General features: G+C 34.7%; 2 protein-coding genes across 6 annotated transcripts in view; both read right to left on the reverse strand.

Annotated features, from left to right (window-relative positions):
• Positions 1 to 144: 144 nt before the first annotated feature.
• LOC107475937 (putative disease resistance RPP13-like protein 1) overlaps positions 145 to 23,754 on the reverse strand; it is a 53,100-nt gene continuing 29,490 nt past the window's right edge. For 2 of the 5 annotated variants that reach the window (XM_052257249.1, XM_052257247.1), the window contains exons 2-4: positions 1,335 to 1,437; positions 1,160 to 1,223; positions 145 to 532 (exon numbers count right to left, since the gene is read on the reverse strand). In XM_052257249.1, coding sequence (XP_052113209.1) covers positions 1,340 to 1,437 — 98 coding nt within the window. In that variant the 3' untranslated portion in view covers positions 145 to 532; positions 1,160 to 1,223; positions 1,335 to 1,339. Of the gene's footprint in view, positions 533 to 1,159; positions 1,224 to 1,334; positions 2,432 to 10,698; positions 13,285 to 23,754 lie in introns of those variants that run through there. The other 3 variants (XM_052257246.1, XM_052257245.1, XM_052257248.1) reach the window with 3 other exon arrangements.
• The window catches only part of LOC110272493 (putative disease resistance RPP13-like protein 1), a 66,722-nt gene continuing 50,825 nt past the window's right edge, over positions 7,858 to 23,754 (reverse strand). The window contains exons 2-4 of the transcript XR_008005888.1: positions 9,603 to 9,666; positions 8,811 to 8,920; positions 7,858 to 8,331 (exon numbers count right to left, since the gene is read on the reverse strand). The gene's annotated coding sequence lies outside the window, so the exon portion shown is untranslated. The remainder of the gene's footprint in view (positions 8,332 to 8,810; positions 8,921 to 9,602; positions 9,667 to 23,754) is intronic.

The raw sequence follows: 23,754 nt of genomic DNA on the forward strand, positions 1-23,754 counted from the left end.
CGTGACATTTATAGCATAAAATTTTCCTATTAACATCCAAAATAACAGACATAAAGCCTAGTGGTGTGGTTGAATCCCTTCGGCATTGCCATCAAGATTCGTCAAACCAAGAGTTTACATCACATAAACTCAAAAAAACCATACATCCCAGCAACTATTCAAGTATGCAATTCCCCTGTTCCAAACTTCTGCAACAATATCCCCAATTATAGAAATGCTTCTGCTCTGCCTCTCAAGAACCAATTGTACCATTTTGCTGAGAGTTTGGGATATCTCTATAATTGGCCATAGCTTACTTTTTAATCTTCCAATAACTCAAATAAATCTAAGAATGACCATGCAAAATAAATACCCCTTTATATTTGATCCGTTCCTGAAATAGAAAATTAGGAAACAGAAGTATATATTTATGTGTATCAAGTATCAACAGAAATTTCATAGCTGAAGATATTAAGTGTGGCACCTATACATGCATGCAAGTATTTCACCCTTGACACATCTTGTAATGATGCATTGCTTGGTATTCTTTGACCTGACCACATGATAATGTGAATCAAATCTTTATCAGCAACTATATAGCACCATAAAATACATGCATTTTGAGATAAATTTATTACATCATGCACTAGAATTAAATTATCTTGGTTCGTCATGAAACTTAAGATGCTCACTTATTGGAAGGAAATATACTGCATAGCTACACAGTAATCAAATTGGAAAAAATGAAAAAAGAAAAAATTAATTACCCCATCATTTGAAAATGGACTCCCTGCATCAGCCAAAACATAGATGGTGGTAGTTATGCATAAATGAGTAGTAGCCATAGTTGAGGACATTAATGAAAACTATGAAATGCTAAGAAACCTGAAAGTTGAACTGCTAGATGGAAATTTCATGTCATTTTTGTAACTAACAATAAAAATTTAAAAACACAGAATTTGAATCATAATTTCATGTCATTACTCCCTTGTTATTCTTTTGGCCTTTTGGGAGTAACATGTTGAAAGAGGTTTTACCTTGATGCACTGTTTTGCATTATTATAATATAGAACTGAATGAATGTGATGGGGGTTGTCAACTTGTCATTGTGAGAAAGCATGTTGAATGAGGATTTGTAAGATTTAGAATGAAATATAGATGAGAAAAAACAATGCTTTACCTGGTTTAAGATGTTGAGTCCTCATGGAAACTGTCTCCTGCCATCAACTTGAATGGTGAATAAGCTATTAGTTTAAAATTGGAAAATAAAAGTAAGATTATGTAGGAGAGAATGAATATGATGTTGGAGAAGATGAAGTGAAGAGGCTTCGGGATAGAGATAGCAAAAGAGTTACCTGTTTTAAGATGATGAGTCATTGCGAATCCATTTCCCATCAAGTTGAATGCGGGGGATGTGGGAAATGGATGGCCAAATGTGGGGGTCCTTCCTCTCTATGCCTTCACCCAACAACGGACATTTGCTGACGGAGAGTCCACTTAAAGAGGCAGGCAGCCTTATTATGTTCTCCAGCTTAGGGCATTTTTCAATCCATAAATCTTCGAGGGAATGTGACTGTGTCACCTCCAGAGATGTAAAGTTTTCACATCTTTCAATCGACAGAAACAAGAGATCTGGAAACGCTGGCAATGCGAAGGATGTAAGTGAATTATAGCTGTTGTATATGTATAATCTCTGAAGCGAGTGATGTTGTTGGTGTTGCATTGGGAATTCTACATTCTTGCAATCCTTGATTGATAGCTCTTTCAATGAAGGGGGCAATGAATACCCTGGAAATGATATGCCTGATGAGCACTTTGAGATCTCTAGCCTTTTGAGAGTGGTTGGTTGGGTGTGGATCATGGCATCAATCACATACTCCACAAGCTGGTTTCCAGGGATACTTAGTCGTTGCAGTGAAAGTGGTAGGTCTCGCATTCTTGCTTCCTGTTTGCCTAATATTTCTATTTGGCATATGATGGGAGCTCTTGGCAGATAACAACTAAGCTCCTCGCATCCTCTAATCCGGAGTTCTTTTAAAGATGGAAGGAAAGTGGGCAAATCTCCTCTTAACTTAGGACAGTGCAGTATCCAAAGTGTCTCAAGTTGAGGAAATGGTGCATCATCATCATCATCACATTCATATAACTCCCATCCCTCCCAGCAAGGCATTCTTTGAATAATGAGAATTTTAAGGGATCGGAAGGGTGTCTGCTGATGCTGATGCTGATGCTGATGCTGATGAGTTGCATCACCCTTATAGAATTCACCACCAATCTTCTTCAGCTTGTCGAGCTCTCTAATGATTAGACTCTGCAGAGAGGGTAACTGTCCAAGTGAAGGAAGCACCCAACAATTCCTGCATCCCCTCAGAACCAACGAAGTCATGTTGTGGTACGAAGACTGCCCTACCCAATCCGGAAACATCGTACCTCTGTAACCCCAGATAGATAGGTTCTTCAAGTCTTTGTGAGGACGTAATTTGTCAAGTACATCTTTTTCACTTTGAGAATCACAAATCTCACTTTCTTCAAATGACGACCAACTCAAATATAAAGCATTCAGGTGTATTTTTTCATCCATTCTTGCACTCGATGCTTTACCACTATTATTAACATTCTCTAATTTCTCAATCCACAACGACCCATGAAGATTTGCTAGATCTCCCAATTCTCCAATCCCATTCTCTTCATGTTTGCCCGCAATATAGCAACTTAAAAATTGCAAATCTTTTAATTCGCTCATCTTTTTTGGCATCTCTTCCAAACCAGTTTCAAAAACATCAAGGTGACGCAAATTCACAAGATTTTGCATCTTGCTAGGAAGCTTTTTAAGATTCTTACATTTTCTCAACTTCAAGGTTTGTAAATTGGACAAGCAACTTAAAGACTCAGGCAGAGTCACGATGGATGTGTATGAAAGATCCAAATAACGCAAATGGATCAATTTGGCAATTGAACCATGCATCAAGTTTTCATCATCTGAAAAAAAATTAAACGACAAAACTCGTAAGCACTTCAATTGTTCTAGTAAGTGACAAGGGACCGTTACTCCATCTCCCTCCGGGAATACAACAACTTTATGCAAATTGAGTTGCAACAATGTCCTCACATGTTTTAATCTTTTGCATGCTTCCATGATCTTCATAAGCAAATCATCATCATTCTTGCGAGCACATGACAAGTGGCGAGTTTTGGTATCATGCTTTTCTGTGTTCTTGAGTTCAAAGATTCTAGAAAAGAACTTTCCACCATAGAACGTTGCTAAATCATGCATGAGGTCGTGCATCACAAACGTATTATCATCAGAGTTGGAATGTTGAAAAAATGATCTAGAAACCAAATCATCAAAATATTCATAACCAATTTCTTCCAAAGTGTTTCCACTCTTTGGTTGTAGCAAAAGACCTTCTGCCATCCACAATAATGTCAACTCAACTCTATCAAATTCAAAGTCCTTTGGATACAAACAACAATAAACAAAGCAGCATTTCAAATACGAAGGAAGGTGGAAATAACTGATTCTCAATGCAGGAAGAATCCCACTATCCTCCTCAGAGAGTTCCCAGAATTCACTATTCAAAACATCATTCCACTCCTTTTCATTATCTTTCCCTCTTAATAACCCTCCGAGTCGATTTGCAAACACAGACCAGCATTGTTCTTCATCCAACAAACTCAAATTGTGAACTTCATTATGTTTAGTTTTCACCACAGAAGCAACCGTATCAAGACGTGTTGTTACAAGAATCTTGCCTCCCTCACTTCCACATTCAAAAGGAGTTAGAAAAATTTCCCAACACTCACGATTACTGTTCCAAACATCATCCACAGCAACCAAGAAATTCTTCCCCGCTAGCCCACTCTTCAAATGATTTTGAATTGTATCTAAATCATTTGAGTAACAAGGACTGCAAGTTTTCTCTATCACAGCCTTTGTGACCTTAAGAACATCAAATTCCTCCTCACCAACACAAACCCATGCCTTCACATTAAACTTCTGCTGCACCTTGTCATCATTATAAACCAATTTAGCCAAAGTAGTTTTTCCTATCCCACCCATGCCCACGATGGGAATCACAGACAACTCACCATCGTTAGCATCATCTAACAACAATTTCAGTATGGTATCTCTCTCTTGGTCCCTGCCAACGAATATCTCAGATTTTTTAACTAGTGATGTTGAAGGAATCCTCCCAGACATGTTCTTGGCTGCAATCTTTTCCAGACGAAGGATATCTTTGTGTTTTGCAATATCTTCTAGTCTAGCAATGATTTCTTCAATCCTAGTAACCATCTTCCTATCTTGCAAATTGAGAAAGCGAGACAGGAAGTCACCTGGTGGATCCTTTTGAGTGGCAGCTTTGGTGGCGACTTCATCCAACAAGTCATCAGCATCATAGACAGCATCTTGAAGATCTTCAAGCCACCTCTTGACAGCAGAGTCAGTGATCTGCTTCTTCTCAGCATCATTCAGCACGGCTTCAACCACGTTCAGAATGGTCTTCAGCCTTTGAAGCAGCTTCTGGTCAACCTTCTTTCCTCGCATCATGTTGATGATCTCAGGATCAGACAGCCTGTCAAAAAGACCATTGAGAAAAGAAGAGAGGAAAGCTCCTCCAACAAGTTCAGCAGCCATGTTCACAAGATCAAGAAAGTAAGAAAGAGTAAGGGAAGTGGTTTGTGGTATGCACTCAAAACTCAGAATTGACGAAAACAGAAGGGTAATAGTGAAGTGGTAGTTTGCAGTGTAGCATAGCCAAGTATATGGTGTGGTGCTGATATTTTCTTGAAATGCCTACTGTTATTGGTACTGGTGACAAGTTCACATACGCTTCTTTGTTTCTTCCTCCAAGGCAGTGACGTGTTTCAGTGCTTTCAAAGATTTTATGGCCCACTACAGCACCCAATACCCAATATTGTGATCTTTGCTTCAATTATTGAGTTGAACTGTTGAAGCAGAAATTCTTTTTTGTTTTTGCATCACATTCATTCACTCTTTTCTTATATTTTGAATTTGTTGCCACACTCTCATAGTGTCCAAAATGTATCTTACAATGTCCAAATTTTTACAGGGAAAACAATAATCTAAATATGAATATTGTAGGATGATTTTATCAAAGTAGGATGATTTCAGTTTTTTATTATTATTTTTATATTACACTACTTTTACACATTATAGTTCTAGCTTTTTATTTTTCTTAATGGAATTTCAAATGAAATTTTTATTTATTAATTGAAATGAAAGTGAAAGAGTACATCAATGATAACTTTGCTGTTTGCAATTTACATCATTGCAGCGTCACTTCTAGTTGACATATGCCATAACTGCAGCCTTGGTATGATTTTCAATGTTTTTGTCTAAGGCATATAAAATGCTATCTGCATCAACTCTATAAACTGCAGAAGAATCACATTAACAAAGACCTCAGCGAATAAGCAAAGGAGGAAAATTGACAAACACAAGCTGAAGAAACGAAACTTTTTTTTGTAAAAAACTGCACCTGATTGTGCAGCTTGTTTGTACTTCTTTTTTATAATTTGGATTGACCAAGTAATAAATTTTATAACTTTTGTTTGCCATTGGCTTTCTTATGTAAACTTGTCCATACTTTTTACAAAAAATAACGCTTATTAATAACCTGAACCAAAAATGAATACACAATTTGTAGGTTATTCATAAAGTTTTTCTCAGTTTGCACACACAAACTCAGACTTCTCACAAACACAAACACAAAGTTCACAAGATGTAGTGGTTATAGTTTGCACTCAACTAAAGTTTCTATCAATTGGTAAGGAAAAGGTGTAGTTATCTGCTGGATTGCATGGCCAAATTTACATCTAGAGAAAGATACAAAGCACCTAAGTGTAAACTTTATTGCAGAAGTAGACTTTCTTATCTAAAATTTTTAGAGATTAGTTTTGATGCATTTAAGTGTAAACTTATTTACATTATTATTTAATTAATTTCATCTTTTCATCTTTTGAATGTCTTTCCGAGTAATTGGTGTAGAATATAATCACTTTTGTTAATAGGACAACACATGATCAAATATGCCTGTCAACTGATTTACGCGTGCACATAAATTAAATCCAACTTTTTTGTAATTTTGCTATTAATTAAGAAAAGAGAAAGATCATACATGCTACTTAGTAATTTATATATGTGTGTGTGTGTAAAGGCCATACTGATATAAGTACATGTAATGATAAATTTAGTAATTTACTTGACCAATGTCAGCCTTAAAATTTATATTTTTCCTTTAATTAGTTTTTAACAACAGCATTTTGTGATATATTGTAGAAAATGAAAAATTATTCCATACTCATTTTTTCTTCTACTGCAATACATTCCCACTTTAATCTCTGATGCAAGCAAAGTCAAAAAATCTACTTATCAAATAAGTGTCCAATAGAAAAATGAGATTGATCTTTACAAGATCAGTAGCCCCAACTAGAAGTGCGCTTTTGGTACCTCTCAAGAACCAATTAAACCATTTTGCAAGAGAGTTTTGTAACTCTCTTTAATTCAGGGTGATTTCTGTCAACATAGTATAGGCCATAACGTAGTAAGATTACTTTTGTAATCAATTAATCATCCAATAACTCAAATAAATCTAAGAAAGACCATGCAAAGTACCCTCTTTATATATAGGTGAATTTTATGGTGCCTATAATTTAATGTATAATTTTTACCTAACTTACTTTTTATGGTAATTTTTGAATATCTAATAATTATTTACTTTTATACTTTTAAAATTAAATATTAATTTTTAACCCTTTTTTGTAAGTTAAGTAAACACTTTTAGGCACCATAGCAATCACCTTATATATAAACTAAAAGAATCCAGATGCACTTTACATTAAACTATGGAACCAAACATGAAAATTAACAAAATTATTCTCACTTCACACAGAAAATTGTATCATGTCACTTTTTATTTAAAAAATGAATAAAATACACAAAAAATATAGTATAAATATTATTTTTCTTTTAATTTTTTTTTCTGGTGGGCGAAGTAGTATTAATTATATTAATTAGATTTAAGTTTTGATTCAAACGATAATTTTCCTTATTTATAAAATTTTCTATCATTACTTTAATATTTTTCTATTTTTCTTGTTACGTGTGTATTTTAAAGTGGATACTTCATGAAAGGTTTTTAGGATATTTCTTAAGAGTGTTCAAAAGAACATAAATTAGATACTTTGGATTTTTAACATTGCCATTTGTTGATTGATTGGTTTCTTTAGATTGCATCCACCACTATTCTCTCTCTAAATAAATCCAGTAAACAGAAGATATTATTTGTGTTGAGTTTTATGTATATTGTATGTGTGTGTGTAATAAATCCACTATTGCTTTTGAATGAATTCACCAGTCTGGTTTAGAAACGAGATTGAGAGTTTACTACGCCTTCAAATGGTTCAGTGGATTTGAAGTGTTTATGCGAAATTGAAGAATGTTTGGTTCTACTATTGGAGGAAGCATGTTTAGATTATCGAAAACCATGACATCAAGAGTAATTAAGAGGAGTCAAAAGTTTAAACAATGGTTGTTCATTCATGGCTTTGGGAAGAGTTTTGCATTTTCTTAAGAGTAATAGTGTGAAAGATATGAATGATGATGCATGTAAGGAGCTTCAGATTTTATGGAAGGAACTTAAGATCTTTGGAGTTGATGAATTCACTTGTTTTGAGCTTGATCTTTAATCTGTATTGGGTATGAAAAACCATATGCAAAAATAATGCTTAAGGACTTGTAATGCATTTTAAAGTATTCCTCATGTTTTTATATGATTTCAGTAATTGTCAACCTTTACTATGAATTAAGAAAACAAGGCTCATACATGGAACTTGGTAATATTCTTATAAAATATGTACATCTAATAGAAAGAAATCAATTATCAAAAACTCACTTGGCAAAACCCGAACAAAGAACAAGAGTACCATGCTGTTATGATTCAAGGAGTTTATAATACAAGTTTATAAATTATAACATAAATTTTTTCTATTAACACCCAAAATACCAGACATAAAGCCTAGTGGTGTGGTCAAATCCCTTCGGCATTGCCATCAAGACCAACAGTTTACATTACAAAAACTCAAAAAACTATACATCCCAGCAACTACTCAAGCATGCAATCCCCCTGTTCCAAACTTATGCAACAATTGCCCCAGTTATAGAAATGCTTCTTCTCTGCTTCTCAAATCTCAAGAACCAATTGTACCATTTTGCTGAGAGTTTGGGATATCTCTATAATTGGCCATACCTTACTTTTTAATCATCCAATAACTCAAATAAATCTAAGAATGACCACGCAAAATAAATACCCCTTCATATTTGATCCATTCCTGAAAAGATAAAAAAGGGAATGAAACAGAAAATTAGGAAACGCAAGAAGTATATATTATGTGTCTCAAATATCAACAAATATTTTATAGAAGAAATAGGGGGCATTTGCCCCCACAAAGATTTTGATAAAAATACATAATTATATATAAATGTTAATATTTATCTTTCTGTTATATTATGTTTATTCCTAAAATAAATAAATAAATTAACTAAAAAAATAGTGATAATTAGCTTCATGATACTAACTAATTAGGAGTTATTTGGAATGTTTTAGAATATCAGTAGTTCATTTAAGCAAGAGTCAAGAATTTAAATTTTTACTTTGTATATATAATAATTTATTGGACAATTACAGACTCTTAATTGGAGTTCAGATCTACGACAAATTAATCCTTGATCTGTTATATTAGAGTATACTGTGAAAAAAAAAAGATAAAATAAAATATCTATATATAAATTTTACTTTATATATTTTTACCACCATTGTTAATATTTTCTGGGTCTGTCCCTCACTGTGGCACCTATACATGCATGCAAGTATTTCACCCTTGACATATCTTGATGAATCATTGCTTGGTATTCTTTGACCTGACCACATGATAATTCAAACCAAATCCTTATCAGTAACTATATAGCACCATAAAATGCATGCATTTTAAGATAAATTTATTATATCTTGCGCTAAAATTAAATTATCTTGGTTCTTCAAGCAACTTAAGATTCTCACTTGTACGGAGGAAATATGCTACATAGCTATACAGTAAAAGAATCTAATTGAAAAATAAAATAAACCACCCCTTCATTTGAAAATGGATTCTCTGCATCAGCCAAAACATAGATGGTGGTAGTTATACATAAATGAGTAGTACCCATAGTTGAGGACATTAGTGAAAACTATGAAATGCTAAGAAACCTGAAATTTGAACTGCTAGTTGGAAATTTCATGTCATTTTTGTAACTAATAATAAAAATTTAAAAACACAGAATGTCAATCATAATGAATAGATAATTGTTTTTTTGTTTTTTTTGTTTTTTTTTTTTTGCTTTTTGGGAGTAATATGTTGAAAGAGGTTTTAACTTGATGCCCTGTTTTGCATTATTATAATATAGAACTCGATGAATGTGTTGGGGCCTGAGGGTTGTCATTTTGAGAAAGCATGTCACTAATATTTTCCCCAAATGACATAATGAGCAGTGAAAAATAAGGCTCACAGAATGAGGATTTGTAAGGTTTAAAATGAAATATAGATGACAAAAAACAATGCTTTACCTGGTTTAAGATGTTGAATCCTCATGGAAACTGTCTCCTGCCATCAACTTGAATGGTGGATAAGCTATTCATTTAAAATCGGAAAATAAAAGTAAGATTAAGTTGGAGAGAATGAATATGATGTTGGAGAAGATGAAGTAGGTTTGGGATATAGAGAGATAACAAAAAAGTTGCCTGTTTTAAGATGTTGAGTCATTGCGAATCCGTCTCCTATCAACATAAATGTCGGGGATGTGGGAAATGGATGGCCAAATGTGGGGGTCCTTCCTCTCTATGCCTTCACCCAACAACGGACATTCATAGACTCTGAGTTGCATTAAAGAGGCAGGCAGCCTTGTTATGTTCTCCAGCTTAGGGCACTCTGAAATTGTGAGATACTTGAGATTTGGGAACGATGGCAATGCGAAGGATGTAAGCGAATCACAGCTGTTGTGTATTTCTAATGTCTGTAGCGAGTGATGTTGTTGGTGTTGCATTGGGAATTCTACATTCTTGCAATTGTATATGCGCAACTCTTTCAATAAAGGGGGCAAAGAATCCCCTGGAAATGATATGGCTGATGAGCACTCTGAGATCTGTAGCTCTATGAGAGAGGTTAGTTGGGTGTGGGTCATGGCCTCAATCACATACTCCACCTGCTGCTCTCCATTAACCCATACTCTCTCCAACATGGAAAGTGGTAGCTCCCGCATTCTTGCTTCCTGTTTGCCATCTATTCTTAATGAGCGTTGGATGGGAGCTCTTGGCACATAACAACCAAGCTCCTCGCATCCTGAAATGAGGAGTGATTTCAAAGACGGAAGGAAAGTGGGCAAATCTCCTCTTAACTTAGGACAGTCCCATATTGAGAGATACTCAAGTTTCGGAAATGGTGCATCAGCTGATGAGTTCCATCACCCTTATAGAATGACCCACCAATCTTCTTCACCTTGTCGAACACTTCAATGATCAGCCTCTCCAGAGAGGGTAACTGTCCAAGTGAAGGAACCACCCAGCAATTCCTGCATCCCCTCAGCTCCAACCAAGTCATCTTGTGGTACGAAGAGTGCCCTACCCAATCCGGAAACATGGTACCTCTGTAACGCCAGATGAATAGCTCCTTCAAGTCTTTGTGAGGACGTAATTTGTCAAGTACATCTTTTTCACTTTGAGAATCACAAATCTCACTTTCTTCAAATGACGACCAACTCAAATATAAAGCATTCAGGTGTATTTTTTCATCCATTCTTGCACTCGATGCTTCACCACCATTCTTAACATTCTCTAGTTTCGGAATCCACAATGACCCATGAAGATGTGTTAGTCCTCCCAGTTCTCCAATCCCATTCTCTTCATGTTTCCCCACAATATAGTGACTTAAAAATTGCAAATCTTTTAATTTGCTCATCTTTTTTGGCATCTCTTCTAAATCTGTGCCGCCACTATCGAGATGACGCAAATTCACAAGATTTTGCATGTTGGACGGAAGCTTTTTAAGTTTTACACAGCTTCTCAACTTCAAGGTTTGTAAATTGTACAAGCAACTTAAAGACTCAGGCAAAGTCACGATGGATGTGTATGAAACATCCAAATAACGCAAATGGATCAATTTGGCAATAGAACCATGCATCAAGTTTTCATCATCTGAAAAAAAATTAAATGACAAAACTCGTAAGCACTTCAATTGTTCTAGTAAGTCACAAGATACGGCTACTCTATCTCCCGCTGAGAATACACCATATTTATTAAAAATTTGCAACAATGTCCTCGCATGTTTTAACTTGTCGCATGCTTCTGTGATCTTCATAAGCAAATCATCTTCATTCTTGCAAGCACATGACAAATGGCGAGTTTTGGCATCATGCTTTGCTGCATTCTTGAGTTCAAGGATTCTAGAAAAGAACTTGCCACCATAGAACGTTGCTAAATCATGCATGAGATCGTGCATCACAAATGAATTCACATAAGTGTTAGAATGTTGAAAAAATGATCTCGAAACCAAATCATCAAAATACTCATAACCAATTTCTTCCAAAGTGATTCCACTCTTTGGTTGTAGCAAAAGACCTTCTGCCATCCACAATAATGTCAATTCATCTCTATCAAATTCAAAGTCCTTCGGATACAAACAACAATAAACAAAGCAACGTTTTAAATACGAAGGAAGGTGGTAATAACTGATTCTCAATGCAGGAAGAATCCCACTATCCTCCTCAGAGAGTTCCCAGAATTCACTCTTCAAAACATCAATCCAGTCTTTTTCATTATCTTTCCCTCTCAATAATCCTCCAAGGGTCTGAGCTGCTAAAGGTAATCCTTTACATTTTTTAACAATTTTTCTACCAATTTCTTCTAAAGTTGAACGATCTCGAGATTCCAAAGGATCCCATGCACGATTTGCAAACACTGACCAGCATTGTTCTTCATTCAACAAATTCAAATTGTGAGCTTCATTATGTTTAGTTTTCACCACAGAAGCAACTGTATCAAGACGTGTTGTTACAAGAATCTTGCCTCCCTCACTTCCACATTCAAAAGGTGTTAGAAAACTTTCCCAACACTCACGATTACTGCTCCAGACATCATCCAGAACAACCAAGAAGTTCTTCCCCACTAGCCCATTCTTCAAATGATTTTGAGCTGTATCTAAATCATTTGAGTAACAAGCACTGCAAGTTTTCTCTATCACCGCCTTTGTGACCTTCAGAACATCAAATTCCTCCTCACCAACACAAACCCATGCCTTGACATGAAACTTTTGTTGCACTGTGTCATCATTATAAACCAATTTAGCCAAAGTAGTTTTTCCTATCCCACCCATGCCCACGATGGGAATCACGGACAGTTCACCATTGTAAGCATCATCTAAAAGCAAATTCACTATGGCATCCCTTTCTTTGTCCCTTCCAACAAATATATCAGATTTTTTAACCAGCGAGGTTGATGGAATCCTCCCAGACATGTTCTTGGCTACAATCTTTTCTAGTCGAAGGATATCTTTGTGCTTTGCAATATTTTCTAGTCTAGCAATGATTTCTTCAATCCTAGCAACCATCTCCCTATCTTGCGAATTGAGAAAGCGAGCCAGGAAGTTACCTGGTGGATCCTTCTGAGTGGTAGCTTTGGTAGCGACTTCATCCAACAAGTCATCAGCATCATAGACAGCATCTTGGAGATCTTCGAGCCACCTCTTGACAGCAGGGTCAGTGATCTGTTTCTTCTCAGCATCATTCAGCACAGCTTCGACCACATTCAGAATGGTCTTCAGCCTTTGAAGCAGCTTCTGGTCAACCTTCTTTCCTCTCATCATGTTGATGATCTCAGGATCAGACAGCCTGTCGAAAAGGACATTGAGAAAAGAAGAGAGAAAAGCTCCTCCAACAAGTTCAGCAGCCATGTTCACAAGATCAAGAAAGTATGAAAGAGTAAGGGAAGTGGTTTGTGGTATGCACTCAAAACTCAGAATTGACGAAAACAGAAGGATAATAGTGAAGTGGTAGTTTGCAGTGTAGCATAGCCAAGTATATGGTGTGGTGCTGATATTTTCTTGAAATGCTTACTGTTATTGGTACTGGGGACAAGTTCACATTTGCTTCTTTGTTTCTTCCTCCAAGACAGTGACATGTTTCAGTGCTTTCAAAAAGTTTATGGCCCACTACAGCACCCAATACCCAATATGGTGATCTTTGCTTCAATTATTGAGTTGAACTGTTGAAGCAGAACTTCTTTTTTGTTTTTGCATCACATTCTTTCACTCTTTTCTTACTTTTTTTTTCTCGATAAGATACTTTTATTTTCTAAATGGAATCCAAATGTATTGAAATGATAAGTTTGATGTTTAACGTCATGGGACCATCCTCCACCAACTGATGAGAAAACCAAATGTGAATGGTCCTTAATTGTATTATTAGCTATACATACAGTAAACTGCTTTATACTTGTTTAACCAAATATTTGTTGTTTTCCCTCAATTTACCAAAATCACCCAATTATACAATGATTTAGTATTAGATTACAGAATATGACTATTTTGATTATAAATTAAATTATTGCATGGGATAATGAAGATACCCTTATCTTTGAATTTATTATTGCCACACTCTCATAGTGTCCAAAATGTATCTTACAATGTCCAAATTTTTACAGGGAAAACAATAATCTAAATAAGAATATTGTTGGATGATTTTACCAAAGTAAGACCATTTCATTTTTTTATTATATTATTATTATTTTTACATCAAGCTACTTTTACACATTGTAGTTCTAGAATTTTTATTTTTCTTAATGGAATTTCAAATGAAATTCTTATTTATTAATTATTTTAGCATGGGATACAAATTTATTGAACTGAAAGTGAAAGAGTACAACAATGATAATTTTGCTGTTTGCAATCTACATCATTGCCATTGAGGTTTGTTATCTTATAGGTGCAAGGCTCTGCCTCGGGTGTCTATGTTGATAGCAGCATCACTTCTATTTGAAATCTGCAATTACAGCAGGTAGGATTTTCAATGTATTTGTCTAAGGCATATAAAATGCTATCTGCATTTCTTTATAAACTGCAGAAGAATCACATTAACAAAGACCTCAGCGAATAAGCGAAGCAGGAAATTTGACAAACACAAGCTGAAGAAACGAAGCTTTTTTGTAAAAAACCATAACTCGATTGTGCAGCTTGTTTGTACTTCTTTCTTATAATTTGGATTGATCAAGTGATAAATTTTATAACTTTTGTTTGCCATTGGCTTTCTTATATAATCTTGTACATATTTGTTTACAAAAAATAACACCTATTAGTAATAGTTTACTTTATTATATTGACATGTTCACAAGATGTGGCTGTAGTTGCACTCAACTAAAGTTTTCATCAATTGGTAAGGAAAAGGTGGTAGTTATCTGCTGGATTGCATGGCCAAATTTACATCCAGAGAAAGATGCAATGCACTAGATGAACGGTTTAACTTTAAGTGTAAACTTATTTCTATTATTATTTAATTAAATTCATTCTTGTCACCTTTTGAATGTCTTTTCAAGTAATGGGTGCAAAACATAATCGCTTTTGTTAATAAATATCTTCTGGTGTCTGATTAAATATCTGCGTCAACTGATTTAAAAGTGCACATAAATTAAATCCAACTTTTTTGTGATATTCTGCTGATTTATATAAAAATTTATGTGAAAAGTTCCATTTCTAATTTTCCATATTCTGATAAAAGTACATATAATGATAAATTTAGTAATTTACTTGACCAATAATGACAACCATAAATATTATCTTTTGGAGCATTCTGTGATGCATTGTAGAAAATGAAAATTTATTCTATACTCAATTTTCTTCTACTGCAGTCTGCAATACATTCCCACTTTAATCTCTGATGCAAAACAGAGTTAAAAACAACCTACTCATCAAATAGGAGTCCAATAGAAATATGAGATGGTTCTTTACAAGTTCAATAGCTCCTCCAACTATAGAAGTGCGCTTTTTCTTCCTCTAAAGAACCAATTAAGTTGTGGTGTAAAAACTGTAAATAAAATTAAAGAACCTACCCATCAAATATGTCCAAAAGAAAATATATGAGATGGATCCTTTACAAGCTCAATAGCTCCAACTACGGAAGTGCTTCTTCTACTTCTCTAGAACCAATTGTACAATTTTGCAGTGTTTTTTTGATAACTATTAACTTGAGGGACCATTCTGAAGTTCGAGTACGATTTCAGGGACTAATTTAAAGTTTAACTCCAGAATTAACCAATCATCTTTAAGGGAAAAAAATCTTATTCAACAGAAGCATAAATTACTAATTAAATACAATAAATATATACAAACAAAGTGTCATTAATAATCATAATTATAAGAAGTTCCAGTTATAAATATTCAAATTCCGCATTATTTGGCTAACTTATACATATTGTATAAGATTCTTACTACTACACTATTTGGTCTATTTACAAATCATGTTGCATACAATTCTTATTAGAGTAAAATATCGTTTTTGTCCCCAACGTTTGGAATAAATCCTATTTGTATCCCTAACGTTGTAAAAGTGATTCAATGTTATCCTGCCGTCAAATACATATCATGAACGCTTTAGTTTGAGTTTTAAAAATCTCTTCTTGAAGTTAGAATACAAATGTCTGGGATAGAATCAATGATCCATTCCGAAAAATAGCTCATTAAAAGTTGAAACTAATTCCTACAACATTTACATAATTCACTTTTCTAGGGACATAATTGAATCTAAACACAAATAGTGGGTATAATGTTAAAATCGAACACATTCAAGTGAGACCTAATTGAGAATGAATACATCCAAGTGAGAATAATTGAAAAATATAATCTGATTTGATAGTATAATTGATAGTAGGATAACTTTAAATCACTTTTATAAACGTTAAGGATACAAATAGGACGATTTAAATGTTAGGAACACAAATAGGACTTACCTCAAACGTTGGTGACAAAAATAATACTTTACTCTTCTTATTATTATTACTTTATCAGTTTATCTCTTAATCTCTCATACAAATTGTTAAAAATTGCTCCAAGTAAATTTAAATTTAGCACAACATCTCCTTACTAGGTACAATGGGGGAATGACACTAAAGTTAATTCATAATTTCATATTATATTTTTTGTGTTTTCATTCGAATTCATTTTTCCTAACTTTTTTGTTTCATTATTTGCAAATAATGAAAACGACAAAGATGTAGATTCTACAACTCTAATATAAAAAAAAATGATGGTTTTTTAAATAAATGAATTCAAAACCCTAAAAATAATAATCTATAATCCAATTTGTATTATATTTTTGTTGAATAATTATATATAAATTATCAAATAAATATTTTATAAAATATTTTTAATATAAAATACTTCAAATTTAACAAGTATGCATATTATCTAATCAATCTCTAAACAAGATTAGAATATATTATATAGTATAAATTAATTTATTCTCTCCGCGCATAGCATGGGTCTCATTCTGATATGATTCTAAATCAAATGGCATAAAGTATCACCAATGGATTCATATAAGCTGTCAATACTTTTATCAACAAATGTGCATGCACAAGTTGTAGGTTATTCATGAAGTTCTTTTTCAGTTGAGAATGAGAAAAAGGGCTTCTCAGTGCGTACACACATATTTCCTTCCAAGTTCCATCCATCCATGTAGAATCTGGATAACATCTTCACTCAATCACCATTTTTCACATAGCCTCTCCGATCAAATCCAGATCTTTCCACCCATATATTCTAGCCCTGATGAAGAAAAAAAAACTAAATGAGAGTTTGAAGCTCTCACAATACCTTTATTTCCCATGAAATTTGAAGCCATAATCTATTGTTGGCGCTTTTCATTGTGAAAAAATCATGTCACCAATGTTTCATCACCAAGGACATAGTCTGCAATAACATTAGATGAATCTTCATCTAGCCCAAGAACAGATACTTAAAATGCTGCCTACAATTGACATCAAATAACTTGCTCAACATAAATTCTAAAATGTTCTGTATTAATAAAATCTAAACCTTTAGAAGAATTCCCATTTGAAATCACATTAGGAAATAAGGTAAGGCATGGAAATTGATGAAAGCAAGCTGAAGAAACAAAGTGTGAAAAAACAAAAACAAGGCATTGAATTTATGCAACTTGTGATTTTGTAAGGTTCTTATATTTCGGTTTGAAACTGGTAAATCTACAAGGTGTTTATAATTTTTTTGGGAATTTGAATTTGAATACTTTCTAAAGTGTAAAGTCTCATAAGGATTCCACTGACAAACTGAAAGTAAAGTGCATACACACATGTACCTTGTATTGTAAGTAATATACAAGGTTTACAGAATGATGATTCCTAACGTTAAGAATGAAATATAGGTGACAAAAAATGATCCTCTACCTGTTTTAAGATGCTGAGTCATCATGAAATCTGAATCCATCAACTTCGATGTGGGGGATGTGGGAAATGGTTGACCAAATGTGGGGATCCTTCCTTTCTATGCCTTCAACCAACAACTGACACTCACTAAGTCTGAGTTCTCTTAAAGAGGCAGGCAGCCTTATTTTCTCCAGCTTAGGGCAGCCTAAAATTGATAATTCTTGAAGGGATTGTGATTGTGACACGTCCCCAAGAGATGTCAAATTTTTAAGTCTTGTGATTTTCAAATTCTTGAGATTTGGGAACACTAGCAATGCAAAGGATGTAAGTGAATCACAGCTGTTGTCTATGTGTAGGTACTCAAGTGAGAAATGTTGTTGGTGTTGCATTGGGAATTCTAAGTTCTTGCAATTCTTGATAGATAACCATCGCAATGAAGGGGGAAAAGAATTCCCTGAAAATGATATGACTGATGACTGATGAGCAGTTTGAGATGTATAACTGGGTGAGAGATCTAAATAACGCAAATGTCATGACAAGTGTTTCAGAGAGATCTAAATAACGCAAATGAATCAACTCACCAATTGAATCGTGAAACAAGTGTTCCTCACCAGATGAGAAATGAAATGTTGCTAAATCATGCATAAGATCGTGCATCACAAATAAATTCTCATCATAGTTGGAATGTTGAAAAAATGATCTAGAAACCAAATCATCAAAATATTCATAACCAACTTCTTCTAAAATGTTTCCACTCTTTGGTTGTTGTAAGAGACCTTCTGTCATCCACAATAACATCAATTCATCTCTATCAAGTTCATAGGCTTTCGGATATAAAGAACAATAAGTAAAACAACGTTTCAAATACGAAGGAAGGTGGAAATAACTAATTCTCAATGCAGGGAGAAGTCCGCTTTCTTCCTCAGAATATTCCCAAATCTCACTATTCAAAACATCATTCCAGTCCTTTTCATTATCTTTCCCTCTTAATAACCTTCCAAGGGTTTGAGCCGCCAAAGGTAATCCGTTACATTTTTCTACAATTTTTCTACCAATTTTTTCTAAAGCTGAATGACCTCGGGATTCAGCAAGATCCCATGCACGACTTGCAAACACTGACCAACATTGTTCATCATCCAACAAACTCAAACTGTGAGCTTTGTTATATTTAGTTTTCACCATAGAAGCTACTGTATCAAGACGGGTTGTTACAAGAATCTTGCCATCCTCACTTCCACATTCAAAAGGAGATAGAAAACTTTCCCAAGCCTCACGATTACTGCTCCATACATCATCCAGAACAACCAAAAAATTCTTCCCGGCTAGCGCATTCTTCAAATGATTTTGAGTTGTATCTAAATCATTTTAGTAACAAGGACTGCAAGTTTTCTCTATCACAGCCTTTGTCACCATAAGAACATCAAATTCCTCCCCAACACAAACCCATGCCTTGACATGAAACTTTTGCTGCACTCTGTCATCATTATAAACCAATTTAGCCAAAGCAGTTTTTCCTATCCCACCCATACCAACTATGGGAATCACAGACAAATCACCATCGTTAGCATCATCCAACAACAATTTCACTATGGTATACCTCTCTTTGTCCCTGCCAACAAATATATCATATTTTTTAACTAGGGAGGTTGATGGAATCCTCCTAGACAGGTTATTGGCTGCAATCTTTTTTAGACCAATGATATCTTTGTGATTTGCAATATCTTGTAGTCTAGCAATGATTTCTTCAATCCTATTAACCATCTCCCTATCTTGCAAATTGAGAAAGCGAGATAGGAAGTTTCCTGGATCCTTCTGGGTGGCAGCTTTGGTGACGAATTCATACAACAAGTCATCAGCATCATAGACAACATCTTGGAGATTTTCAAGCCACCTCTTGACAGCAGGGTCAGCTATCTGTTTCTTCTCGGCATCATTCAGCACAGCTTCAACCACATTCAGAATGGTCTCGAGCTTTTGAAGCAGCTTCCGGCCAACCTTCTTTCCTCGCATCATGTTGATTATCATAGGATCGGACAGACGATTAAAAAGAACATTGATAAAAGAAGAGAGAAAAGCTCCTCCAACAAGTGAAGCAGCCATGTTCACTAGAGCAAGAAAGTAAGAAAGGGAAGGAATGGGAAGCAGTTTCTGTTTGCACTCCTAACTCAGAATTCTCTCACAAACACAGAGAGTAAGGAAGTGGTAATAGTTCAGCGAAGAATGTTGACTTCATATGTTTTTTGCCTTTGACTTTCATCTTTCCATTTTTTAAATGCTCCCTACAATGGATCTTTAGCTGCAAAATGCTTAACAATATTCACTTGTACATTTATTTACTAACCCACCAACCATTCACGCTTCTCTATAACATAAAAAATTGTTCACCTTTCTCTTTTTAATATAGTGTGAATCCAATAGTATTTTGTCACATATGCATGCATCAGCTACCTTTTTAAAAAATAATTTCAACATAAAACTACCTTTAACATTATATTTTTGTTTATTTTACATACAATTAACTCAACTAATAATTTTATCTTTGCTAAACCGCAAGACAAAATACTGTGGGATTTTCACTAATCTGTCACTCGGACTAACATCCTAAAACTCAAGGGAAAAGAAAAGAAAAAAGGAAAAGAGAGAGACAGAGAGAATACATCAGACACCAAACACTCATTTTGAATACTAACTCATTTTGCTGCCTTGTGTTTGATTGCTTTCCTTGTTTTAGTCTTTGTATCACAGTAGTTGGGCTTTTGCACTCCTTGATCCGAATTTTCTCTTTGCTGAAACACAATACACATATTAAAACAGCTCTCAACAATTTAACTCATCCCAAAGTAATTTGCTGAAAGACCGATTAATTACAAGGGCATGGTAAATATTTCAACATTTCTCAAGGGATGATCTTATTTTTAATTAACAAAAAATATAACCTTCAAATTTGCACCTAATTTGTTAAAAGATATATATAGAAAATAAGCATGTCCATGCTGTTTGTACTTAAATAATAACATTATGTAATTATATCAAGAAAGGTATTTGTTAGCTGACCTTCCTAACAGCAGATGACTGTTGGATCAATCATTCAGAAATACTTATTTCCTTACATCAACGTAGAAAGTGAGTATCTCAAAGTGCTTTAATCTGGATAATATCGTCATTCAGTTTGTCAATCGTCATTTTTCCCACAGCCTTTCTGATCGCATCAAGAATTGTCATGATTTTGATATGTATTGTTGAGCTAAGTTTGATTTTGGGCTCATATATAATGATAAACATTATTTGAGTTAAAAGCCCAATATTATTTAATGTGTGTCTTAGTAGTGCAGGCCCATTATTCAATTCTCAACCCAACATGTTGCTTGAGTATTCCTTCAATGCTTCAAATCAATGCACAAGCCCAAGGCACTTGACAAGCACCGTTCAGCAAAAGTAGAAGGCTATGCATTTGCTAAGTGAAAAATAGGCATCTGTCTTCATCATGAAGAAAGGAGGATAGCTGGAACAAAAAAGAATTAACAACACAACAAGGACAATTGTGACTCTAACAAAATAACTAAACACAAGGACAATTTTACTACACCAAGGACATGTAAAGCAAAAATTCAGAATATGGGAGAGCAAAACACAAACTTGTAAGAATGAAAAAGTAGTGGAGCAGCTCCTCAAACAGCAGAAGTAATGGAGTAGAGGAAGAAAGAAAATGCATGTCAAGGAAAAAAGCAAATCCAAGAACAGCAGAGGTGGTGGAATGGCTCCTCAACCAGCAGAGTTAGTGAAGCAGGATGAAAAAGGACCGCATGCTATCAAAGACAGCTCCAACGGGTTAAAGAAACAAGGAATTGAAGAGGCAAATTGAAAAGCAAGCTGATGATATAAAACAGACTTCATTTCAACAATGAAAATGAAGAAAAAGAGAGCAAACTCATGACCATCGTCTCAACATACTTGAACTGAATTCTTTTTTTTCTATTAGAGCTTCATTTTTGATTTTATTTGTTACGGCTATATTATGTCAATCTTTTGTATTGAGAAAAACTAATTATGTGAGTGAAAAAGCCATGAGAGAAAAGGCAAAAAAGATGCACGAAAGAGCCACTGAAAATCTGTGTAATTGAGTTGTTGAACTAAAATTAGTTTCCCTTGCCAAGTTGAGATAGCACTTGGTGAGTTTGAATCTGTTTAGGTTTCCCTTCCAAGTTGGGACAACACTTGGAAAGCTGAGCTTAGGTGAAGAAAGCTTAGTGGTAGATACTAGTTGAATTACGTTGTTATTCAATAGTATTGATGAATGTAATCAGTTGATTATAGTGAAAATTTCACCATGGTTGTGGTGGAGACTGGACGTAGGATTCATGACACTTAGAATCCGAACCAGGATTGAAGGTTCTTGATGGCCTAAAGAAGGAGGGGGAGTTGAATCTATGGCCTTATTTTAAGTTGATTGATTAACCCTTAAAACCAAGAAATGAAACTTTGCTTCTGTTTGTCTGCGTGAAGGATTGTGCAGGAAACAATTTAGTTTCGTCTCATAAATCGCAGAGAGACAAAATAGTGCAGAGAAGAAGAAAATGACACCAGCATATATCCTGGTTCAGTTGCTCTGTGCAATGCAACCTATATCCAATCTCTACCACAACGTTGGTGGGATTTTCACTATACTTTCAAGTGTTACAAACACCAATTCTCTAGGACTCAACATAATCCTATTTGGGACAAACCAAATTTCAATACACTAAGTGCTTCTCCAACTTAGTAAGGGATACATTAGATACAAAATGCAAAATTGAAATACAAATAAATAGAAATCTGAAATCAACTTTGGCTTTTCTCTCTAAGTTCCTCTCTTTGCCTTTTCTCTCTATTAGGCTTTTTCAAATGCCTCACATTTATGTCTTTTTTCACTCAAGAAAAAACAGAGAAAGATAAACATTGAAATAGAATAATGGAACAATAAACCATGAAGGAGATGATGATCACAACCTTTCAGCTATCAGATGAACTAACTTCAGAACTTCTCTATGATTGTTCTTCATTTTGGCGGTATGTTTCTTTGATGTAGAAACACAGTCCAAAGCGTTGAACGCTCACAGGAAAGCTCTCAATGCAACTCAGATTCTGGTTCTCTCTCCTTGTCCAAAACAGAGAAGTAATTTTCTTTTTATACCTTGCGCTGAAAGAGAGATAGGGTTTCTCTCCAGTCAACTCCTTGGACTTTGAGATCTCAAAAATCGTGCCTCTTTTTTCTTCAATCATCCCCCAAATTAGAAATTTTGAAACTGATTCATTTGTTTTGACCGAGGTCCACAGAGCATCAGAAAGATGTCTTCTCAGTGACAATTCCAAATCCACACCTTTGATAAGGTGCTTTGGCTCCAAGCAACACTTTGAGCCATTGATTTAAAGCAGAGCTAATCCATCACTAGTTTCTACTTCTTTCTAGAAATGGTGTCGCAAAGAGTAGGAGAAGGAGTGAAGAAATCAACCTGCATGCAAATGGAAATTATTTACCTTTAACCTTTGACTTTGCTTAACATGCTTTGATTAGTGTGATATGACTTTGCTTTCATGATGAATCTTTCTCTTTCTTTCTTCTTTGGTGACAGAACCAGAAAAAAAACTCTCTCTCTTTTTTTGATTCTGACTAAAGTAAACTTGTGAACGTTGGCTTTGGAGAATTTCTACTTGGTGGAAACTTCTTGGACTTGGATTGAATGTATGTTTCATCTGGCCCAGCTGAATTCTTTGTTATATTATTTTTGGGCTTTGTTGGTTAGAGAACCCATCAACAATCTTTGTTTCAAACTTTCAATTGCTCTATCTCATTGAGCTGCTGTTGTTGTAAGTTTGGCCTTATGCTTTATGTTTGGTCCAATTTCCTTTCTTTACACTAGCATTTCAGATTTCTTTTTCCTTTGGGCTTCATTATTTTGTTGGGCCTATTTTCTTGCTTCTTGGACCAGATTTCTTCCTTTTTTCCTTCCCTATCTATTAGCTACTCTTTCTTTGGATTGCTCATGATGATATAAGTTCAGCCACTCATTTTCTTGGAGCTTCTGGATTTGAACTATTGTTGCCTTTGTTTGCTTGTTATTGGGTCGGTTTTCTTGCTCCTTGGACCTGTATCACTAATTAACACATCAAACTCAATTGGGCTATTAACCCAACTTCAACATGTTTGTCATCATCAACTATTTATTATTATTTACTAACATATGAGATAAAACCCCCTCCCTTCTCAAGTTCTAGCAGTTCCATCATGTATTGTGAATATTAAGAATTGTCATAGCAT

Source organism: Arachis duranensis, chromosome 2 (assembly GCF_000817695.3).
Source record: "Arachis duranensis cultivar V14167 chromosome 2, aradu.V14167.gnm2.J7QH, whole genome shotgun sequence".
Classification (NCBI taxonomy): domain Eukaryota; kingdom Viridiplantae; phylum Streptophyta; class Magnoliopsida; order Fabales; family Fabaceae; genus Arachis; species Arachis duranensis.